General features: G+C 39.0%; 1 protein-coding gene across 5 annotated transcripts in view; it reads right to left on the reverse strand.

Moving 5' to 3' along the window:
- tacc1 (transforming, acidic coiled-coil containing protein 1) overlaps window positions 1-18,712 on the reverse strand; it is a 75,570-nt gene that overhangs the window by 18,935 nt on the left and 37,923 nt on the right. For 2 of the 5 annotated variants that reach the window (XM_057845575.1, XM_057845574.1), the window contains exons 2-4: window positions 10,290-10,396; window positions 648-2,286; window positions 169-204 (exon numbers count right to left, since the gene is read on the reverse strand). In XM_057845575.1, the coding sequence (XP_057701558.1) occupies window positions 169-204; window positions 648-2,286; window positions 10,290-10,396 (1,782 nt within the window). Of the gene's footprint in view, window positions 1-168; window positions 205-647; window positions 2,287-10,289; window positions 10,397-13,703; window positions 14,278-18,712 lie in introns of those variants that run through there. The other 3 variants (XM_057845573.1, XM_057845571.1, XM_057845572.1) reach the window with 3 other exon arrangements.

Genomic DNA, 18,712 nt, shown 5'->3' on the forward strand with positions numbered 1-18,712 from the left:
TATTTAAATTTAACTAAGCATTTGATGCTTTTGAGATTAGGCAAATTCAAAAACTCATGGTGATTTCTGATGTTGTCTCACATGCTTTTTACGGTCACTGACTGATCATGATGAGATAAGCCTCAAGCAGGCCTAAAGAAAGCGAGCATTAATAGTGATAGTACTTACAAAAGAAAACAGAGAAACTTGGCTTGTTCAGATGTCCTGAAGCCGACAGAAGTAGATGAAAAGTGGATATTTAGGGGTTGCACAACAGAAGAGAGATAGGAGAATGAAAGATGGTGATTTTGATCATTGTAGGGAAACAGATTGTGAGTGACTGAAGGCGTTTTTATCTTGGCATGGGAAACAAGATGGGTGAAAAACATGCTTCGTGCAAACGATTAAAGCTTTCTAACTACCAAGCTACAAACACTTTCTACAGCCTAAATATAAACTGGTTTAGGAATCACACCAATGACTACTATGCATCGCTAAGTGTTTGGCATGCGCACAAAGCATTGTTTGCTATGCACCCCATCACTAGGTGATGTCAAAAACACGTTAAGCTTTGGGGAGAACATGAAGTTTACTGTTGGTCTGCAAATTTTTAGAGGAAGATTAAAACGAAAATGATGGAAATCATATGTTCCATGTTGTGAACTTACTTGGCTGTCATCTGTTTGCTTTTCTTGGGAATCAGTTGCCCTTTCTTTTCCTTAACTGGTTCATTTGCTTTCTGTTTGCTTCCATCTTTTGTTTTTTTCTCAGACTGAGTGGAATAACTGGAGAATTCATCGTTGCTCAAAGTGTTGGAGGGCTTGAAAGGGTCCACAGAATCATCAAACTTGTCCAGGTCGAAACTGTAGGAGCTTTTGGGGAGCCCCGGAGAATTATTCAATGTGCTGTTGCTCCCAAATGGATTGAAGTTTGGGTCATCCCATTGACTGGGATCAAAGTTGTAAGTTCCTTTCTTAGGAATAGGAATGTCATCCAGGTTTAGAGGCACATTGGAGTCTGAATCTGGCACATTAGTCTCTGGAACCGATGTTGGGTCAGAAACCAATTCTGACGCTAGAGGTTCTGGTGCTGGCTCACAAGAAGTTTCTGACACTTTTGGCTTCATTTGTTTCTTGAGTTTGCTGGTTGTTTTTTTACATCCGAGTTTCTTTGGAGGTGGTTTACGGACCGTTCCCTCGTCCAGACCAAACTCGAGAATCACAGGTTTTGAGTCTGATGTTGATTCTTCTGTTGGTCTGGGTGTAGTGTCCTCAATGTGAGAGCTACCGAGCGGTTCTGGTCTAGAGAAAGTTAGTGAACTGCATGGTGGTGGAGAGTTCTGGATTTTGGATCCACCGCTAGTAAAAGGGTTAAAACTGTCATCTATCTGGTCTGGGTCAAATTTGTATGAGGCTTTGGGAACAGGGAGTTCTTGATCCTCGTTTGATTGTGCATCCTCATTCGGTATCTCCTTCATTGATAGGGATGGAGGTTTAGATTTGCGGGTTTTATTTTTTGAGCTAGATTCAGATTTTTTGGTTACACCACTGTTTTGGAGTTCTGAATCAACAAAAGGTTTCTCTGACCGCTCCAGAAGAGGGCTTGGAACAGCTTCACTCATTAGGACTGAAGATTTTGCAGGTGTAGGAGAAGAAGCCGGAGCAAGCTTCAGATCTGGTTCATTCTCCAATACAGGAATTGTATCTTTGGGTGATCCTGGCGATGGAACTTTGCATTTTATCACTTCAGGAACCAATGTGTCCTCTCTGGGGGGTTCTGGTGATGAAACTTTACATTTTAACACTTCAGGAACCAATGGCTCTTCTCTGTGTGGTTCTGGCGATGGAAATTTACATTTGACTACTTCAGGAACCAATGGCTCTTCTCTGGGTTGTTCTGGCAATGGAAATTTACATTTGACTACTTCAGGAACCAATTGCTCTTCTCTGGGGGGCTCTGGCGATGGAGCTTTACATTTCGCCACTTCAGGAACCAATGGCTTCTCTTCTCGTGGAGCTTCTAGACACGGAACTGTGCATTTCATCTCTTCAGGAACCAATAGCTCTTCCTGGGGAGGCTCTGGCCATGGAACTGTGCATTTGACCATTTCTGAAATTGATGTCCCAGGGAATGAGTCAGGAACAGGTACATAATCTATTGGTTTTGACAAACCATTCTGTTGTGCTTCTAGTTGCTTGGGGTCTTGCTTGGGTACCGCTGGCTCATCTTGACCCATGTTCTGAAAGAGCAAATTATTGTAATCCCCGACTGGAGCTGTAACAATCAGGTGTTCATCCTGTTCTGCATCTGAAAAAAAAAACAAATGCAAAGAATTACATAAATAACTGCTGTTCATGGTACCATCGCCAATCAGACCAGACCTGAGATAAACACAACATCTGATTGGTTCTCTGAGAGCAAGTTACGAAGCTGCTGACTGTTCCACTTCTGGCTGTTGCCATGGTAATGTCTTGCTATGAGATGATAGCTGGGACATTTACATCACGTGCATCGCAAGTTACTTACTAAAACGTCATGGATTTCACCATGCACAGAGCAAGTGAGAGAGAGTGCGACTACTTTGATGAAGTCTTTGACTCTAGATGCACATCAACATATTTCAGTGAGCCTGTCATGGTGGCCATGTGTAATATTATGTTGCTAGGAGACAACAGAGCCTGCTAGGTTTCCATCTACTTGTATTCAACAGCTTGCCAGAATATTTTTTGCACGTCTCATCAAAGCCCATGTCACGAACAGTCACAGCAGCACAATGCAATGTCAAATATAAGATTTTTTTATCAGCCTGTCGAATGATGAATATTCAAATATTTTGTCAGAAAGTTTACCAATATGTTCTCATTGTGATGCAGTGCAATTCTACACCAATACTAACCATTACCACTTTAAAAAACATATTGTTAAATCACGTTCTGAAGCTATTTTTCAAATGAATATTTATGTGGCATTTACCCTTTTATCGTAATGTTGCATGAAATAAGTGAAAATATGTAACGATAAAGTTACTGCTTTTACAAGTGATCCCTGCTACTTTGCCCTTCACACTTCGCGTCCTCAGTCCATCGCGGATTTTTTTTTCAATTACTGTAATTTTAAAACTATAAGCCGCTACTTTTTCCCTTCATTTTGAATCCTGCGGCTTATAGTCCAGTGCGGCTTATTTACTGATTTATTTGGGTTAATAGGTACCACTTTATTTGACAACTGCGTCATAACACCTTCATAATTATGACATGACACAATCATGGGCATTACTGAATGCTTATGACAGATGTCATTTAGTGTCATCCAGCAAATTATGTCACTAACTCCATTTATGTCCAGCTTGGTTCTTTTACATCCATTCAAAAGTGGGATAATTTGCCAGATAACACTAAATGACATGTTATAAGCATTTATAAATGCTCATGACATTGTCATGTCATAATCATGATTGTTTAATGACAGTCTTATGGTGCCACTGCCAAAGAAAGTGTTACCCAATACCATAATTAGTAGAGATGTCCCGATCGATCGGGTCCGATCACGTCATTTTCAAAGTATCAGAATCGGCAAAAAAATATCGGACATGCCTTTTTTTAATATGTATATATTTTTTTAATTAAATCGTTTTCTCATTGTATTTAACGTTACAGACATAATATGTTACACTCATCCAGAGTCTTTAGTTTAGGCTTAAGGTAGGGTTATCAAATTTATCCCGTTAACGGCGGTATTTTTTTTTTTAATTTATCATGTTAAAATATTTAACGCAATTAACGCAATTAACGCATGCGCTGCACGTCCCACACACGCATTGTCCCGTTCAATCTGTAATATATAGAGGTAAAAGGCAGCGTAAAATGAGTAGAGTGAATTTTGGCAGCCTTTGGAACCTTTTTTTAATTGGCTAAAGCCTTACAATCCTTCTCCCTTCGATTAGAAATATCGTGAGAAGCAATGTGGGGAAGAAAGGTAGTAACTGATCTATTTCTTAACACCCTATGTTATTTCCCCACGCAGAGAAGATATATCAATTGGTACCACTACGCACAGTCATGGTTGCACTTCCAATCATGCATTTGGGCAGAACAGTTAAATGGCTACAGTATGATTTACTGAAAGCTCAACAAATACACTAGATGGCAATATTTAGTCAGAATATACAAAGTTACATTTATCCTTTAAGAATTACAAGTCTTTCTATCCGTGGATCCCTCTCACAGAAAGAATGTTAATAATGTAAATGCCATCTAGAGGATTTATTGTCATAATAAACAAATACAGTACTTATGTACTGTATGTTGAATGTATATATTCGTCCCAGTTTTATTCGTTTTTTTCTTAATGCATTGCCAAAAAGTATATGATCGGGAAAAATTATCGGGAATGATTGGAATTGAATCGGGAGCAAAAAAAAAAAAAAGGCAATAGGATCGGGAAATATCGGCAGATACTCAAACTAAAACCATCGGGATCGGATCAGGAGCAAAAAACATGATCGGAACAACCCTAATAATTAGCAATTAACGAAAAAACTGGAACAGTAACTGAAAAAATTTGATTGTTATTTACATCTGTAGCGCTGCAATGCACGCTAGGAGGCATGTTGGACAACAACAGTGTTGACAGCAGGTGGCAATAGAGGTTGACTGTCTCCCCAAAGGGAGCAGTGATGGCTAAATGAAGCCTGTTGAAGCAATGAAGCTTCGCAGCCAATTGGTTCAAAGCTTCATGGTGGTTCATTTGGTCCTATGACAGTCATGATGCCGCAGTCAAATACAGTGTTACCGGACAATATCTTTTCGTGTAAATATCCCATAATACAGTTGGGACAGCTGCGGCTTATCTATAAACAAATATCGTTTCCATGTCAAATTTGGTGGGTGGCGGCTTATAGTCAGGTGCGCCTTATAGTGCGAAAATTACAGTACCTAAAATAGATAAATAAATGCAGTATTTTATAGAGCTGTCCTGATCCGATCACGTAGTCTCTCTTGTCACTTTTCTTGGTCAGGCAGTCCTTGAAAGTTAACAACGATTGACAGATGGTTAAGGTTTGATCTTGCCAGAAACGCTTCAAAGCGCCGCAGGCTTCAATCATCGTTTAACTTGTTAAACAGTTGCTGTGGCAACTCATTGTGTGTAAGTGAGCAGCTTGAGCGGATTTGAGTGGACTCACTCAATGAAGCATTTAATAAAGACAAGCATTTATGTACTTGTTTGAAAATAATTCGGTGGGAAAGTAACATGTTTAAAACAATCATTACATTTGAAGTGCTTAAAACCTTTATTTATATATATATATATATATATATATATATATATATATATAGAGAGAGAGAGAGAGAGAGAGAGAAATACGTATATACATACTATAAGTTGTTTTTAAATATACTTTGGGGGAAAAAGGTGAAATCTTATCTTATATGCATCTCTTTCCAATGCTAAATCTGAATAAATACTTTGAACACAATTTTTTTTTTTTTTTTTTTTTTTTTTTTTTGGGTGGTGGGGTGCTACTTCGCGGTTTTTCGCTTATTGCAGCGGGTTCTTGTCCCCATTAACCGCAAAAACGAGGGATCACTGTAGTGACTTATAGTGTTGTACTGTTAAAAAAAAAAAAAAACTGAATGAACCGTTGTCATGTTTGGAACCACGGGGATTCTGTAATGGAAACTTTGGGTGGCCATGTCGACTAAGAATTTATACACAAACACGTGATGCAGGAGGGGAGGAGGTTGTTGACTCATTTGGAAATTCTCTCCTAACATTGACTCTCCTCACTGTACATTACAGTGTACTCTCTTGAAGAAATGTTGTAGGAGCTGTTTGACTGGATTTCTATTGAAAAGTCAAAAGTGTCTGGCGTATACAAATTAAAAATAAGTGAATGGTTCTAAGGCACTTAATACAGCTGCTGAAAGGGCAAACTCTGTTGGGGTAGCAACCCCCCTACAGGCCTCCCCTAACCCAGGCTCATCCTAACCCCCATCAATGACCAATACAAAACAGGGCGAACTGAAGCTTTTGTTCAACCTGTTGAATTCCAGAGCAAAGGCCCTTCCCACAATATGCCATAGGCTCAACAATTTAGTGAGCTTATATTAAAATAACAGCATTTCTGGCAACGCCATCTGAATATCAATCAATTAAAAACACTTGAGCAAAGAAGCCGATCAAGTTGTGCACATAATGTTTTTGGGTCAAAAGAAAGCCAGGTAAAAGGTAAATCGTTAATGAGAGCTGGAATGCAGTAGGCAGGTACATTCCTGACCCTGCCTGCCTGCGGATTCAATTACAAAGAACTTGATCCGTCATGTATGTGCACCGTTAACACACTGAGGTTGAGCTTATTCAAGTCCATGTGTGTTCAAAATAATATACATTCAGTGTTTATTAAAGTTTTTTAATCGAATAATTGGTCCATTTTTCTTCATCGAGACATCAATTTCTGCAAATGTTTACCTTGAACTTTTAACTAAATATGTGGCACCACAACTGAATGACCTTTAACCAACCATCATTTTTCAGCAAGATGGTGCACCACCACGTTGGGGGCTGCATGTTCGTTGATTCCTCAATCAAACATTTCCAGACCGATGGATTGGAAGGGATGGGCCAATTCCTTGGCCGCCACGTTCACCAGATATCACTCCCCTGGACTTCTTTCTATGGGGCTATGTTAAAGATATCGTTTATCCAACAAAGATAAGGGGCATTACTGACCTTAACCAAAGGATTACTGATGCCATTGCCACAATTGATGAGGCTATGCTACAGCGAACATGGCAAGAAATCGAGTACCGTCTTGATGTGCTTCGTGCAACTAATGGTGCCCATATAGAAGTGTGTTAACCCTTAGATGCACAAGTTACTGGGCCCTACACTCTTCCATAAGTTGGTCAAAATTGACCCATATTAGAACCAATGCGTTTTTATGCCATTTTGGTGAAGAATAATCATTTGTATATTAATTACTATGATATTTAGGGCCACACAAGAATGAATTCATGCTTGAATAACATTATCTGGCTTTGCCAAAAAGGCAAAGACCAGATAAATATCTTTGATTCAATTAACATTTTTTTGGGGAAAAAAAAAAGAAAGTAACAACAGCAATAGACTTTATCCTTCCTTGTATTTTATCATCAATTGCCACGTTTACATGGAGCCAAATATTCCAATTACAATCGGAATATTTGTTCAAACCGAATAAATGTGTTCCATATAAACACCTCATTCGGAATGAACAGGCCCAAACCGAATGGAATTTCATTCCGATTCACAGGGGTGGAATATTCCTTTTCCCAAACCGATTAGAAGTAAAATTATATCATGTAAACAGGGAAGCGGAATGGTGTCTGGTTGCGTTCTTTCTGCACATGCTCCGTACTGACGTGGTGACGTCACTTGGTGACGTAAGTAACGTCACATGCAACATGGCTTCCAAGCACACGCACAGGGCACCCACACAACTTTTTAAATGAACGGCGTGTCATTCTGAAGTTTTGTTTCCACTCGAAAAGTTAGAACAGCAGCTGATCTGACGATCGATCTTCATGTTTTGCAATGTGACGCTTTGTTTTGATTAATCTGCGCATGTCAGACGGCAGTTGTCAAACGTCCTTTCGGAATAAAGGCAGACACATGCTGGATCGGAATAGATGAAGTGACATGTAAACAGCTGATGTGAAATTTCCATTCGGAATGATTTGAATCGGTATGAATAAAAGTCAGCATGTAAACGTGGCTACTGATGAAGAGCTCCCGTGCATCTTTTTGGTAAGACAGCGGTGCTAAGCCCTTGTGGAGGCACTGACCGATTTCTGAGGATATTGTGGCTCAGTGTTCTGCCCTGGGTGGGAGGTAATTCTCTCTAGTAAGAACCTTACCAACTCATTCTGTTGGCCATGATTTGGACACTTTCTTCTTCAGAGGACCTAAGTAGAATCTTATGAGTCACATTGATCCTGTTCAGTTGGATTTCCAGGTGGACAACTGCCACTGCCACCTGGACAATAGTCTGGGTCGTCGTCATCAGAAATTTCGGACACTTGAGTCAAACCCCAGCTGCCTCTCCATCATCCAACATCTGTAGGACCATTTCAGCTGTAAATCTAACACAAATCCGATTTTTTCGTGTTTTTCTGACTTGATTGAACGGGAAAAGTCGCATAAAAGTTTTGAAATTCATTTTGAAATTCGATCCAGGTCACTTTCGTATGTGGTTAAAATCCCATCCGGGCCACATTTTTCCAGAATGTGGCTGGGGTCCGAACTGTCAAGTCCCCCAAATTGGAATTCATGCAGCAATTAACATCAGCAAAGAGCGAGAGAGACAGGGTGCTACGGTAGCAGTGCAGCTGTGCATTAGCGTTAGCGCCTGTTTGCTCAGCGCATCTCGGACTGCAAATCAGAGCGCATGTGTGATACTTGAACAGGCTCAATGGACAAAGGCAGTCTGAACTGGTACGCCAAAAAAAACGATTTGAAAAAAAAATCGGAATTGTGCATTAGTACCTGCGGTATGGACCTAGCCTTAGCTAGCTAGTTATGAAGTAGGTTAATTTGTTGATAAATAATAATATTAATGAAAGACACACACACAAAATACTATATGGACATAATACTTACAGTACACGTATCAGCTCATGCTGAGTAAAAAAATCTTCTTAAGGATGTCACTTTTTACATACCTAGTTTTTGTGGTCCACGGTAAATTTATTCCTGACAGCCAAAGTTGATAAGAATGAAAGATTCCCATTGGATTCCATAGAAAATGCATGTGGGCCATTTTTGACCCACTTGTGGAAGCTTAGGGTAGTAATAGAAAAATGACAATTTCTTCAAATGTATGAAAAGTTCATCAAAAATTTGAATGGCATTATATCAAGAACATGTTTTTTGAGGAATACCTGAAATATGAATTGATAACAAATTTTTCATTCTGAAGATATTTCAAGAAAACCACCTCACCGGGTCATTTTTGACCCACTTATGCATCTAAGGGTTAAAAGAGGTGGAAAAAAAAAAAAAAAAAACTAATTAATGCTGAATACAATAGAACAAATCTGAACTCGCCCAAGCAGGGCTCAACGGGCCCGAGGGCGAGCGTATCGATTTCTCCAATTTCTTGTCAGGGAACCTATTGATTTCTCCAATTTCTTGTCATGGAACCTATCGATTTCTCCAGTTTCCTTTCAGTGATTTTTTTTTTTTTTTTTGGGATACTAAATACATTTGCCCTACGCTTCGACATAATGTCAAAAAAAGCAAGGGTCCTTTTCATTTGCCATGAAAAAAGAATAATACAAGAAAATAAGACATATCAACCACCGAATAATAATAATAATTTCTCCAATTTATTTTCGGTGATTTTTTTGGGGCTCATTAGGTTTTTTTCCCTTCCAGGAGGAGTCGGTGAATGAAAAGTCACCATTTTCATATGTGCAAATTTTGGAGAGTTTTCGAGCATGTTCAGAACTTCAAATTGGCCGTTTTCATTTACCCTGAAAAAGCCCTAACCCTAAACCCTAACCCTAATCCCCAAATAAGCCCGACTTTGGTACTCCACCCAGGTCAGGCCGGTGAATGAAAACTCACCATTTTGATAACTTAACATCTCATGTCTCATGAAAAGTCTCACCAATTTTGAGGAGGATCCAACTAACTGCCTCGGCGCAATGGTCTCAAACGTGCACCCTGGTTTTCGACAAAAATGGCATGTTTTTCAATATTCAATCGAAAATACCCGATTTCCTTTTGGGTTTGGAATATGGGTGCAGAGACTTTTTGAAGCATTTTTACACAAGGTATCGACTCCCCAAATTTCATCGCTTTATGTCGAAAAAACCTAAATGGAGAGGCCTTTTTAAAAAATTCCAGGGGGCGCCACTGAGCTATTAAAAAAAAAAAAAAATTTCACAACGTTGCCAAATTATGGAAATTTTCGCGAATCCGCATGTTTGTGCAAATTTTGGTGAGTTTTTGAGCATGTTAAGACCTCCAAATGGGCGATTTTCATTTGCCATGAAAAAAGAATAAAAATAATCCTTAGCATAACAATAGGGCCTTTGCACCATGTTGGTGCTCGGGCCCTAATAAAATATCTAATCAATTGCATTTTTAATAAATTTTTGAAATCGTAAACAGACTTTATGGACACCCTGTACGACGACATATCTACATTATCCGCTCAGTGGGTTTCCGTGGCAACCTCAAAAAGAGGACATGCTTTGCTACTCCAGCGGGCATGCAAGCTCATAACTGGCTCATTTCACATTTGTCTTCCCTTGTCATTCCCTTACCAGTTTTATTGTCAGCCTTGTTATTCTCCAGCTCTCCTGGGATGATGGGTGGGTCACGGATGGGAGTCGCTGCCTCAGGAGTATCGAAATGACCGTCAGAGTCAGAACTGATGTAGACAGAGAGGGGGGAAAAAGAAAATGTCCTTAGAATGAGTTAAAAAGCTGACAAAAATTGACAGAATCATCACGACAGAATTAAACGCATGGAGAACTCCACTTTCTTAATTATCAACATCCAGTTCTCTTTATTCTCCATGCAGCCATTTCGAGTTAGGCCCAATAAATCAACTAAACTTGCATGTTGACTGTCTAACGGCACTTCATAACATTTAAATTTGAAAAACATAACGGATTGAGAAAACAATATCCAACTGTCCTCAAAGTTTACATGTGTTCCAACATCTGCAATGCTGCTGCTTAGCAAACATAGTGCTCACTTATAACATGTTGCCACTGCTTCAACGCTCAAAGTGACTATTACAGAGCAACATTGTGGCTATGTCCAAATTTGAATGACTAAAATAGAACTGCACTCTGTGGAAGTCAATGCCTATCTATACTAATGTGGCCTTTTTGGTTAATTAGTAGACTCCCCAGTTGACAAGGATCCACCATTTCTCCCAAATGCACAAATATATCAAACAAAAAGGATTTAGTTTTCATCTACAAAGTTAAAAAATGGAGACAACAAAAAACTACAGCAATTGCTGGACACAAAAGACTGAGTAAGTCACACAAAAAAGCTTTGGTTCCAAACATAAATCGTAGCCAAAAAGCTTACACAAGTTGGTAGCATAGAACATGGCAGGATGGCAGAGGCAGACTATTTATACACAGGGTCGCAGGTGGATACAATCAATATGATTGGAAAGAGCAGGAAGTAAAGGTGAAACAAGGAGGAACACAACTACCAAAATAAAAGCAGTAAAACCTACATGAACAAACAAAAAAGCATTAACAAGAATTAGGACACATGACAGTAACTATATGCACATTTTCAAGTATCCCTGTATACCGTAACTTCCGGACTATAAGACGCTACTTTTTTCCTTCATTTTGAATCCTGCGGTTTATATTCCAGTACGGCTTATTTGTTTATTCATTTGGCTTAAAAGGCAGCACTTTATTTGACAGCGGCGTCATAACACTGTCATAAGACCATCATAATTATGGCATGACAGTAAATGACATCTGACATAAGCATTCATTAATGCTCATGGCAGTGTCATGTAATAATTATGATTGTCTTAGGACAGTCATATGGCACCACTGTCAACTAAAGTATTACCAAATAGCAAAACTAGCAATTAATGAAACAACCGGAAGAGTAACTGCAGAAATAATTAGCACAGAACATAAATTTGGATTGTTATTTACATCTGTAGTGATGCAATACATGCTAGGAGGCATGTTGGATGACAGCAGTGTAGACAGCAGGTGGCAGCAGAAGTTGACTGTCTCCCCCAAAGGAGCAGTGATAGCCAAATGAAGCTTCTTGAAGCAATGAATTACGAGACATGACACCAGTAACGATATGTACGTTTTCAAGTATCCCAAAAATGTATGTACCGTAATTTAGCCATTTTTGAACCAATTGGCTGTAGGCATGTGCTGGTAATAAATTCTGACAGTATGATAACCTTCAGCAAAAATATCACGGTTTCACGGTATTGCAATTACAGCTCTCAAATGTGTTACTTTGAGATATCTGGGTTTTTTAAAAAAAAAACTTTTTTTTCCATTGAACTGGAATTTTATTTTTCAAAACATATTAGCAAATTGGAACATAAGTATAATGTTAAGTTAAAATATATTTTTTTAAATAACAAAAATAACAGAAATATTCTAAATACAATTAAATAAATGCAGTCCTTTAGGTGAACCTAAATTCACAGCTCATCATTATTACCATCAGAACAAAAATAATTACAATATTTTCCACAAAAAGCATGTGTGTATGACTCGTATCATGTTTACGTTATACACTCTCTTTCTCAACACAGACAGTTATCAGAGAGAAAAAACACATTTTGCCACTGCTAGACACACTAAACACGCTGGAGTTAACTCTCGTAGCTGGTGGGAAACCTTCATGACAGTGTTTACTAACCTTTCATTTTAAAATTGTATAAATGCGAAATCATATTGGAGGTATTGCCTCCTCGGCAGCCACCCTCTGCAAACATGTTTTACATGTTGGTTGGCCCTCCTCTAAGCCGCGGCTGTCTGTTACTTTTCTGTAGCCAAAGTATTCCCAGACCAGCGATTTAATTTTTCTTCAATGGGGTGAAAAGGTCAGGAGTTTCACCTCCTCCAGCCGTCATGTAGCACAGCTGACTCATTGACACTGAGCAACAATCGGTGGGGGCAGGTTGAGCCTTACAGCTGCAAGTGAGGGATTTCTCCATGCATTTTTGGGACATAAAAAATAGCTAATACCTAAGGGACGGTATGATGGAAAATTTTGCTTTTTGAAACCTTGACGTCTTTATACCACCGTATACCTTGAAACCGGTAATCAGCACATGCCGAATTGGCTGCAAAGCTTCATGGTGGTTCATTTGGTCTTATGATAGTCAAATAGTTTTATCGGTTAATATATTTTGGTGTAGGTATCCCATAACACAGTGAGGACAGCTGCGGTTTATGGTCCAGTGTGGCTTATCTATGAACAAATGTCGTTTCCCTATCAAATTTGGTGGGTGGCGGCTTATGGTCAGGTGCCCTTTCTAGTCCGAAAATTCCAGTACTTTTAGTTTATTGACACCAGCAGCACCAACACACAGTGACAAAACCTTGAAAATACACTATTTACATGGCAGTGTATACAATAGCCTGAATAATTTGTCTTCAGAGAGGCAATGAAACAGGAAGTAGATGTGGTGCAGACAGAAAGAGGAAATAGGGTGACCTCAGACCTGTTGTCTTCCTGTCACACCGCATTCAACAATTTGCTTTCAGTTCGGAAATACCCCTTTTAGTTGGTAGCTAATACACTGTAAAATGACGATTATCACATTGTGGGAGCCGTGAATGTGATGCAACTGAAATAACTGATACACCCTTTTTATTGGAACATGATGTAAGATGTAGTCATAGGGACGATCAATGCCAGAACACCCAAAGCATGTGTCAGGTTTGTTTGTGAAGCACCGTCAAACTAAATTTGACTTGCAGCTTACTTCCGACAGCTGAGAAAATTTTTATTTAAACCACAAGCATGCCAGAAATTTTCAGCTAAACACAACAAACGTGTCCTTGTGACAAAAGCAGGAAGGTGCTTTCATCTGCTTTAGTTTTTCTGAGGAATTCCTCCATCATTTTCCTGACAGTGAGCACATGCTTATTCCCACACATACACACACGTGTCAATGCACACGTCTCACTGTCACAATAGTCCAAAAGAACACTTGCCTGCAGCCTTGAGATTGCTCTTCATCTTCCTCCTCCCTTTCCTCACCATGATGTACCTTCTCTTCGCTTCCCTCCTCTTCTGCCCCTCGCACCGCCGTCCACGTCCATTTGGCCCATGACACAGGTGACAACCAAGACATCTCTATTTTTTCCTGAGTAGGGCTGTCAACTGAATTCCGGACGTCGATTTGCTTGCTTGTCAAAGACCAGCTTCTTTAAATTTCCCTCATCATCCTATTAAGATCTTTCCTCACAAGGGTTCCCACTGGTGTAAGGAACCATGACTAAAGAAAGGGAAAGCTCTTTTCTTCATATGCTCACCTCACCCCCCTGGCTTTTCTATGCTTCCCTGATCAGCTGGTTCTCTATCTGCTCACCGTCTCTCCTCCTGCTAACCCCCTCCAACTTGAACAGCAGGCGGTTCCACTGACTCTAAACCTGAGCAGGGGGAGGAAGCAAGTTTATAGTACTGAAATGGATGTAGGTTTTCTTCGCTGAGCTCCATGTGTTGCCCTGTGGTTGGGGAATGGTACAGCCCATCAGCTTGCCGTTTCTCTCTGAATCAGGAGGAGGAGGGAGCCTGAAAACAAACAGTGAGGGTTGGGAGGAGGAGCTGCAAAGCAGGGGCTCCGTGCTCAGAACTACAGCGAGGTTCGGAATGTGGGGCTGCACCTAAAAGCAGTTTTCTCAACCCCCAAGAGATTCAACATTTAACTGGCTTTGCTGTCATGTGACAGACGGGACTAACCAGTTTAGCATCACATTAATAAATCCACTTGACTGAATGGATTCTTTCAGTTTTATTTTTGTCATACCACATAGCTTGGAAAGTTTTTTTTTTTTTGCTAAATCAGCCAGAAAAGCAGGGGTGAACGTGGGCCAAAACGGTCAGGAACGCAGTTCCGGTATAAGATTCAGGGCCAGAACGCAGTTCCGGTATAAAGTTCCCGTATAAGATTCAGGGCCTGAATGCTGTTCCGGCATAAGATTCAGGTTCCGGTACACGGTTCTTTGATTCCGAAAATATGACGGCAACTGTCAAAACGCTATGTAAAAAAAAAAAAAAATGCTAAGCTGCCACACATGCATTACATCTCCAAGAAGAAAACATTCTACCAACATCAGATTTACATACACAAGTGATAACAACAAGCATAATAAAGTGCTTGTGTAGCGTGATCCGTTTCCACCACTATTTATCATCTATTTTATCCCACGGACGGCATGGAGGTCTCCCCAGCTGCTGCAGTTATCTGAGTCTGACGATGAGTCACGTCAATGTGCAAATGCACGCAGCAAAGAAAAACGCCTAGACTCATTTATCCATTCAATTGGCTGACATACTGACATGTGATCAGCAGAGATAGCTATGATTGGTTCAAATGTGCATGTTTTCTGGAACAGCAACAAAAAAAAGGTTGAATTGATGAGACAATAAAGGGCAATGCAACATAAAATGGATCAAATCTTTAAGAGCAACGAAAGAGTTGAGGAGGCTTATTTATCATATTTAGTTTTATTTGCTCTGATGGGGAGGTTCAGAACATAGCTGTCAATGTGCACTTTGGACTTATATTTGTTCATTTATGTTAGGCTACTTATTCATTTTCTTATGATTTAAAAAAAGTAAATGTTTGCAAGATCTTCAAAATATATTACATTTCACTCTGCATAATATAAGTCATTTGTACTTATTTTTCTGAATGTATGTTACTTATATAATTTTTTATTATTAAAAAAAGTAGTTAAAATTGAGATTTTGCATTTAATATGTGAGGAAATGAGGGGAAAATAAAAATTAGGAGATGGAGGTTGGGGTTATTGCTGTTTTTGTTGAATTTTACTTTGCAAATAATTGAAAAAATACAATTTTGAATGAAAATCAGTTTTTGTATGTGTTATAGAAATAACTGTGCTAAAAGTTTTCTTTGCATTTCAGTAGATTAAGAGGTTTGACACCCCCCACCAAAAAAAAAAAAAAAAAAAAGAAATTAAAAAAATAAAATAAAATTTCTGGCTCCGTGGCGACCTTCATGTCGAGCAGTTACAGCAAGAAATTCTAGCCACTTTCACCCCTGCAGAAAAGATTTTGAAGATACAATACTTAAAACAACACTAGGTACAGTAATTTTCGGACTATAAGGCGCACCTGACTATAAGCCGCCACCCACCAAATTTGACAAGAAAACGACATTTGTTCATTGATAAGCCATACAGGACTATAAACCACAGCTATCCTCACTGTATTATGGCATATTTACACCAAAAGATATGAACCGGTAACACTTTATTTGACAGTGGCATCATAAGACCAAATGAACCACCATGAAGAGTTGCTTTCATTGCTTCAAGAAGCTTCATTTGGCCATTGCTGTTGGGGGAGACAGTCAACCTCTGTTGCCACCTGCTGTCAACACTGTTGTCGTCCAACATGCCTCCTAGCATGCATTGCAGCGCTACAGATTGCAATCAAAATTCATGTTCTGTGCTAATTATTTCTTCAGTTCCAGTGGTTTCATTAATTGCTAGTTATGGTATTTGGTAACACTTTATTTGACAGTGGCGCCATAACACTGTCATGAGACAATAATAAGCATTCAGTAATACTCATGACTGTGTCATGTAATAATATGACTGTCTTATGACTAGTGCTGCAACGATTAATCAATTAACTCGAGTGTTCGATTAGAAAAAAAGATTGGAATTAAATTTTGCTGATGGAGTATTCGTGTAATTAAAGTGGCATTGTAATGGTTTATTTTGAAAGTGTTTGCATTTAGTTTTATTGATTTGGGTGGATACACTGCCCTCTAGTCTGCCTCTTTTTTTTACATGGCTGAATCCAGCTACTCTATGTTAAGACCAACATAAGCTTTTGTTCGAGCTAATTTTTTTTTTTTTATGCATTCATAATTTTCTTTATTGGTATATTTAGCTGTTCTTGTTTTTTTTTTTCTGTGGGAATATATATCTGAACCATTTGTTTAGAGCATTGTATAAAAAAAAATAATAATAAAAAAATTTTAAAAAATAGAAAAGTGTTAGCATTTATAGTATTTAAGATAGCGGACTTTTTCTCTGTAAGTTAGCCATTTTTCTTTTGTTGTGCAGAGATCCTTATTTTTTTATTATTGTTTTTTAATACCGTTTGAGGCTCAGCTTAGGTGTTTTAATTTTTCATGTTCCTTATTCCATTACTCGATTATTCGAACTAACTAATACATCGATTAATCGACGACTAAAATAATCGATAGCTGCAGCCCTACTTATGACACTCTTATGACGCCACTTTCAAATATTCACCTATCAACCCAATTAAATCAACAAATAACATGCACTGCACTTTATGCCGCAGGATTCAAAATAAGGAAAAAAAGTAGCGGTTATAATCTAAAAATTACCGTAACTTTTCAACCTTTATAAGATATTTTCATAACATTTGTGATGATATGTCAACTGACGTTGAATTACACCTCTTTTATATCTTGACGGGGTCTATATTGCTTTCACTGTCACTAATTACCTTTGAGGAGGGTGGCAGGAACCCTGCGACACACACACACACACAAAAAAAAGAAAAACTACAAATGGGCTGATTGCTTTACGGCAAAGATCACTTCCCCCTTTCCCCATCCATTTTAAAGACTGAAGTCGATGCTCATGCTCTTGCGCGAATTCTGCTTGGATGGCAGAGCAACAAAAGAGACTATAAGTTTTGTCTGAGGAGTAAAAAGAAATAGAGGCTACTAGGATATACAGAATAAACATTGGCCCAGCTTTCACTCGGTGGCGTGACGCTGCTGACGAGTTTGGGTGGGGTGGGTTTAGCCACACTAAGCCACGCGGTTGCTAACTGTCAAATGCTACTGTTTAACCACAACTGGATTCATTACCTTACTACTTTTCATTCTTGACACAGCCGCTGGAAACGTTATTCAATCAATCTGCAGGCAATCAGCATGGTTTTACGACAGTATGCGGGTGCGTGCTGGTCCTTATGGGAAACGCAGCGCTGTTCCTCATGGGAAACGCAGCCTTCCTTAAAGAAAAACACTACCTCTTTTGTCCACCGGCGTCGCCAAAATCAACCAAAACTGAAAATTTACCAAGTCTTGTTTTAAACCTAATCTGGAGGCAGGGCCGGCCCAGGCCATTTGGGGGCCCTAAGTAAAATAATGCAAAGGGGCCCATATTTTTGGCCCACCATTTCGTCACAGTGTACTGCGAAACCCATACATGCAATCCAACCCATACGTCCATATTTTGTATATTAATCAGATTGTGTTGCACTGCATACTTCAAACTTCTCACCCCAAATGATTGTCAGTACTTACAGTAGATAGCACCAAACCTTTTTCTAAAAGAGGGAAGAAAGAAGTTAAGGAAGAACATTTATTTTTTTTAAAGCTTGTAATCAAGTCCCAAAACTCACAAAAGTCAAATAAAGCAAACTGTAGTAGACAAAATAGAATACAAATTAAACAATTGCCAGATTGGGGGCCCCCTAGTGGTCACGGGCCCTAAGCAGCTGCATAGTCTGCGTATAGGCTGGGCCGGCCCTGTCTGGAGGGCAAAATATATGATACGAACCAAAATATACACACATCTGCCCAAGCTACTTATGTCCAGTAGACAAATTGGATGAATTTTTTTTTTTTTTTTTTTTACAATTATGATAATGATCATTAGGCTATAAGTGGTATTCATTTTGTGAATTGAGTGTTGAAGAACTCTTAATATTCTGTCATGTTTGTACATTTAAAGGGTGAGTAATTTGCTTTTATTTTAGTTGAAGTTGGCTTTATTTTACATTTCAAAACATGTCTGTCTGAGGCAACATGATAGCAAACATCTGAATATGAAACATATTAACCCAAATTGCTCTATGTATAGGCAAACAAATGTACTGTTGATGGCATCCTGGATGAATTGTGTTTTAACTTTAGATATTTTAAGCCAGTGACGCTTTCAATCGAGTATTATAAGGGATTTCCATAAAGCTCAGTGAA

This window comes from Corythoichthys intestinalis, chromosome 9 (genome assembly GCF_030265065.1).
Source record: "Corythoichthys intestinalis isolate RoL2023-P3 chromosome 9, ASM3026506v1, whole genome shotgun sequence".
Classification (NCBI taxonomy): Eukaryota; Metazoa; Chordata; class Actinopteri; order Syngnathiformes; family Syngnathidae; genus Corythoichthys; species Corythoichthys intestinalis.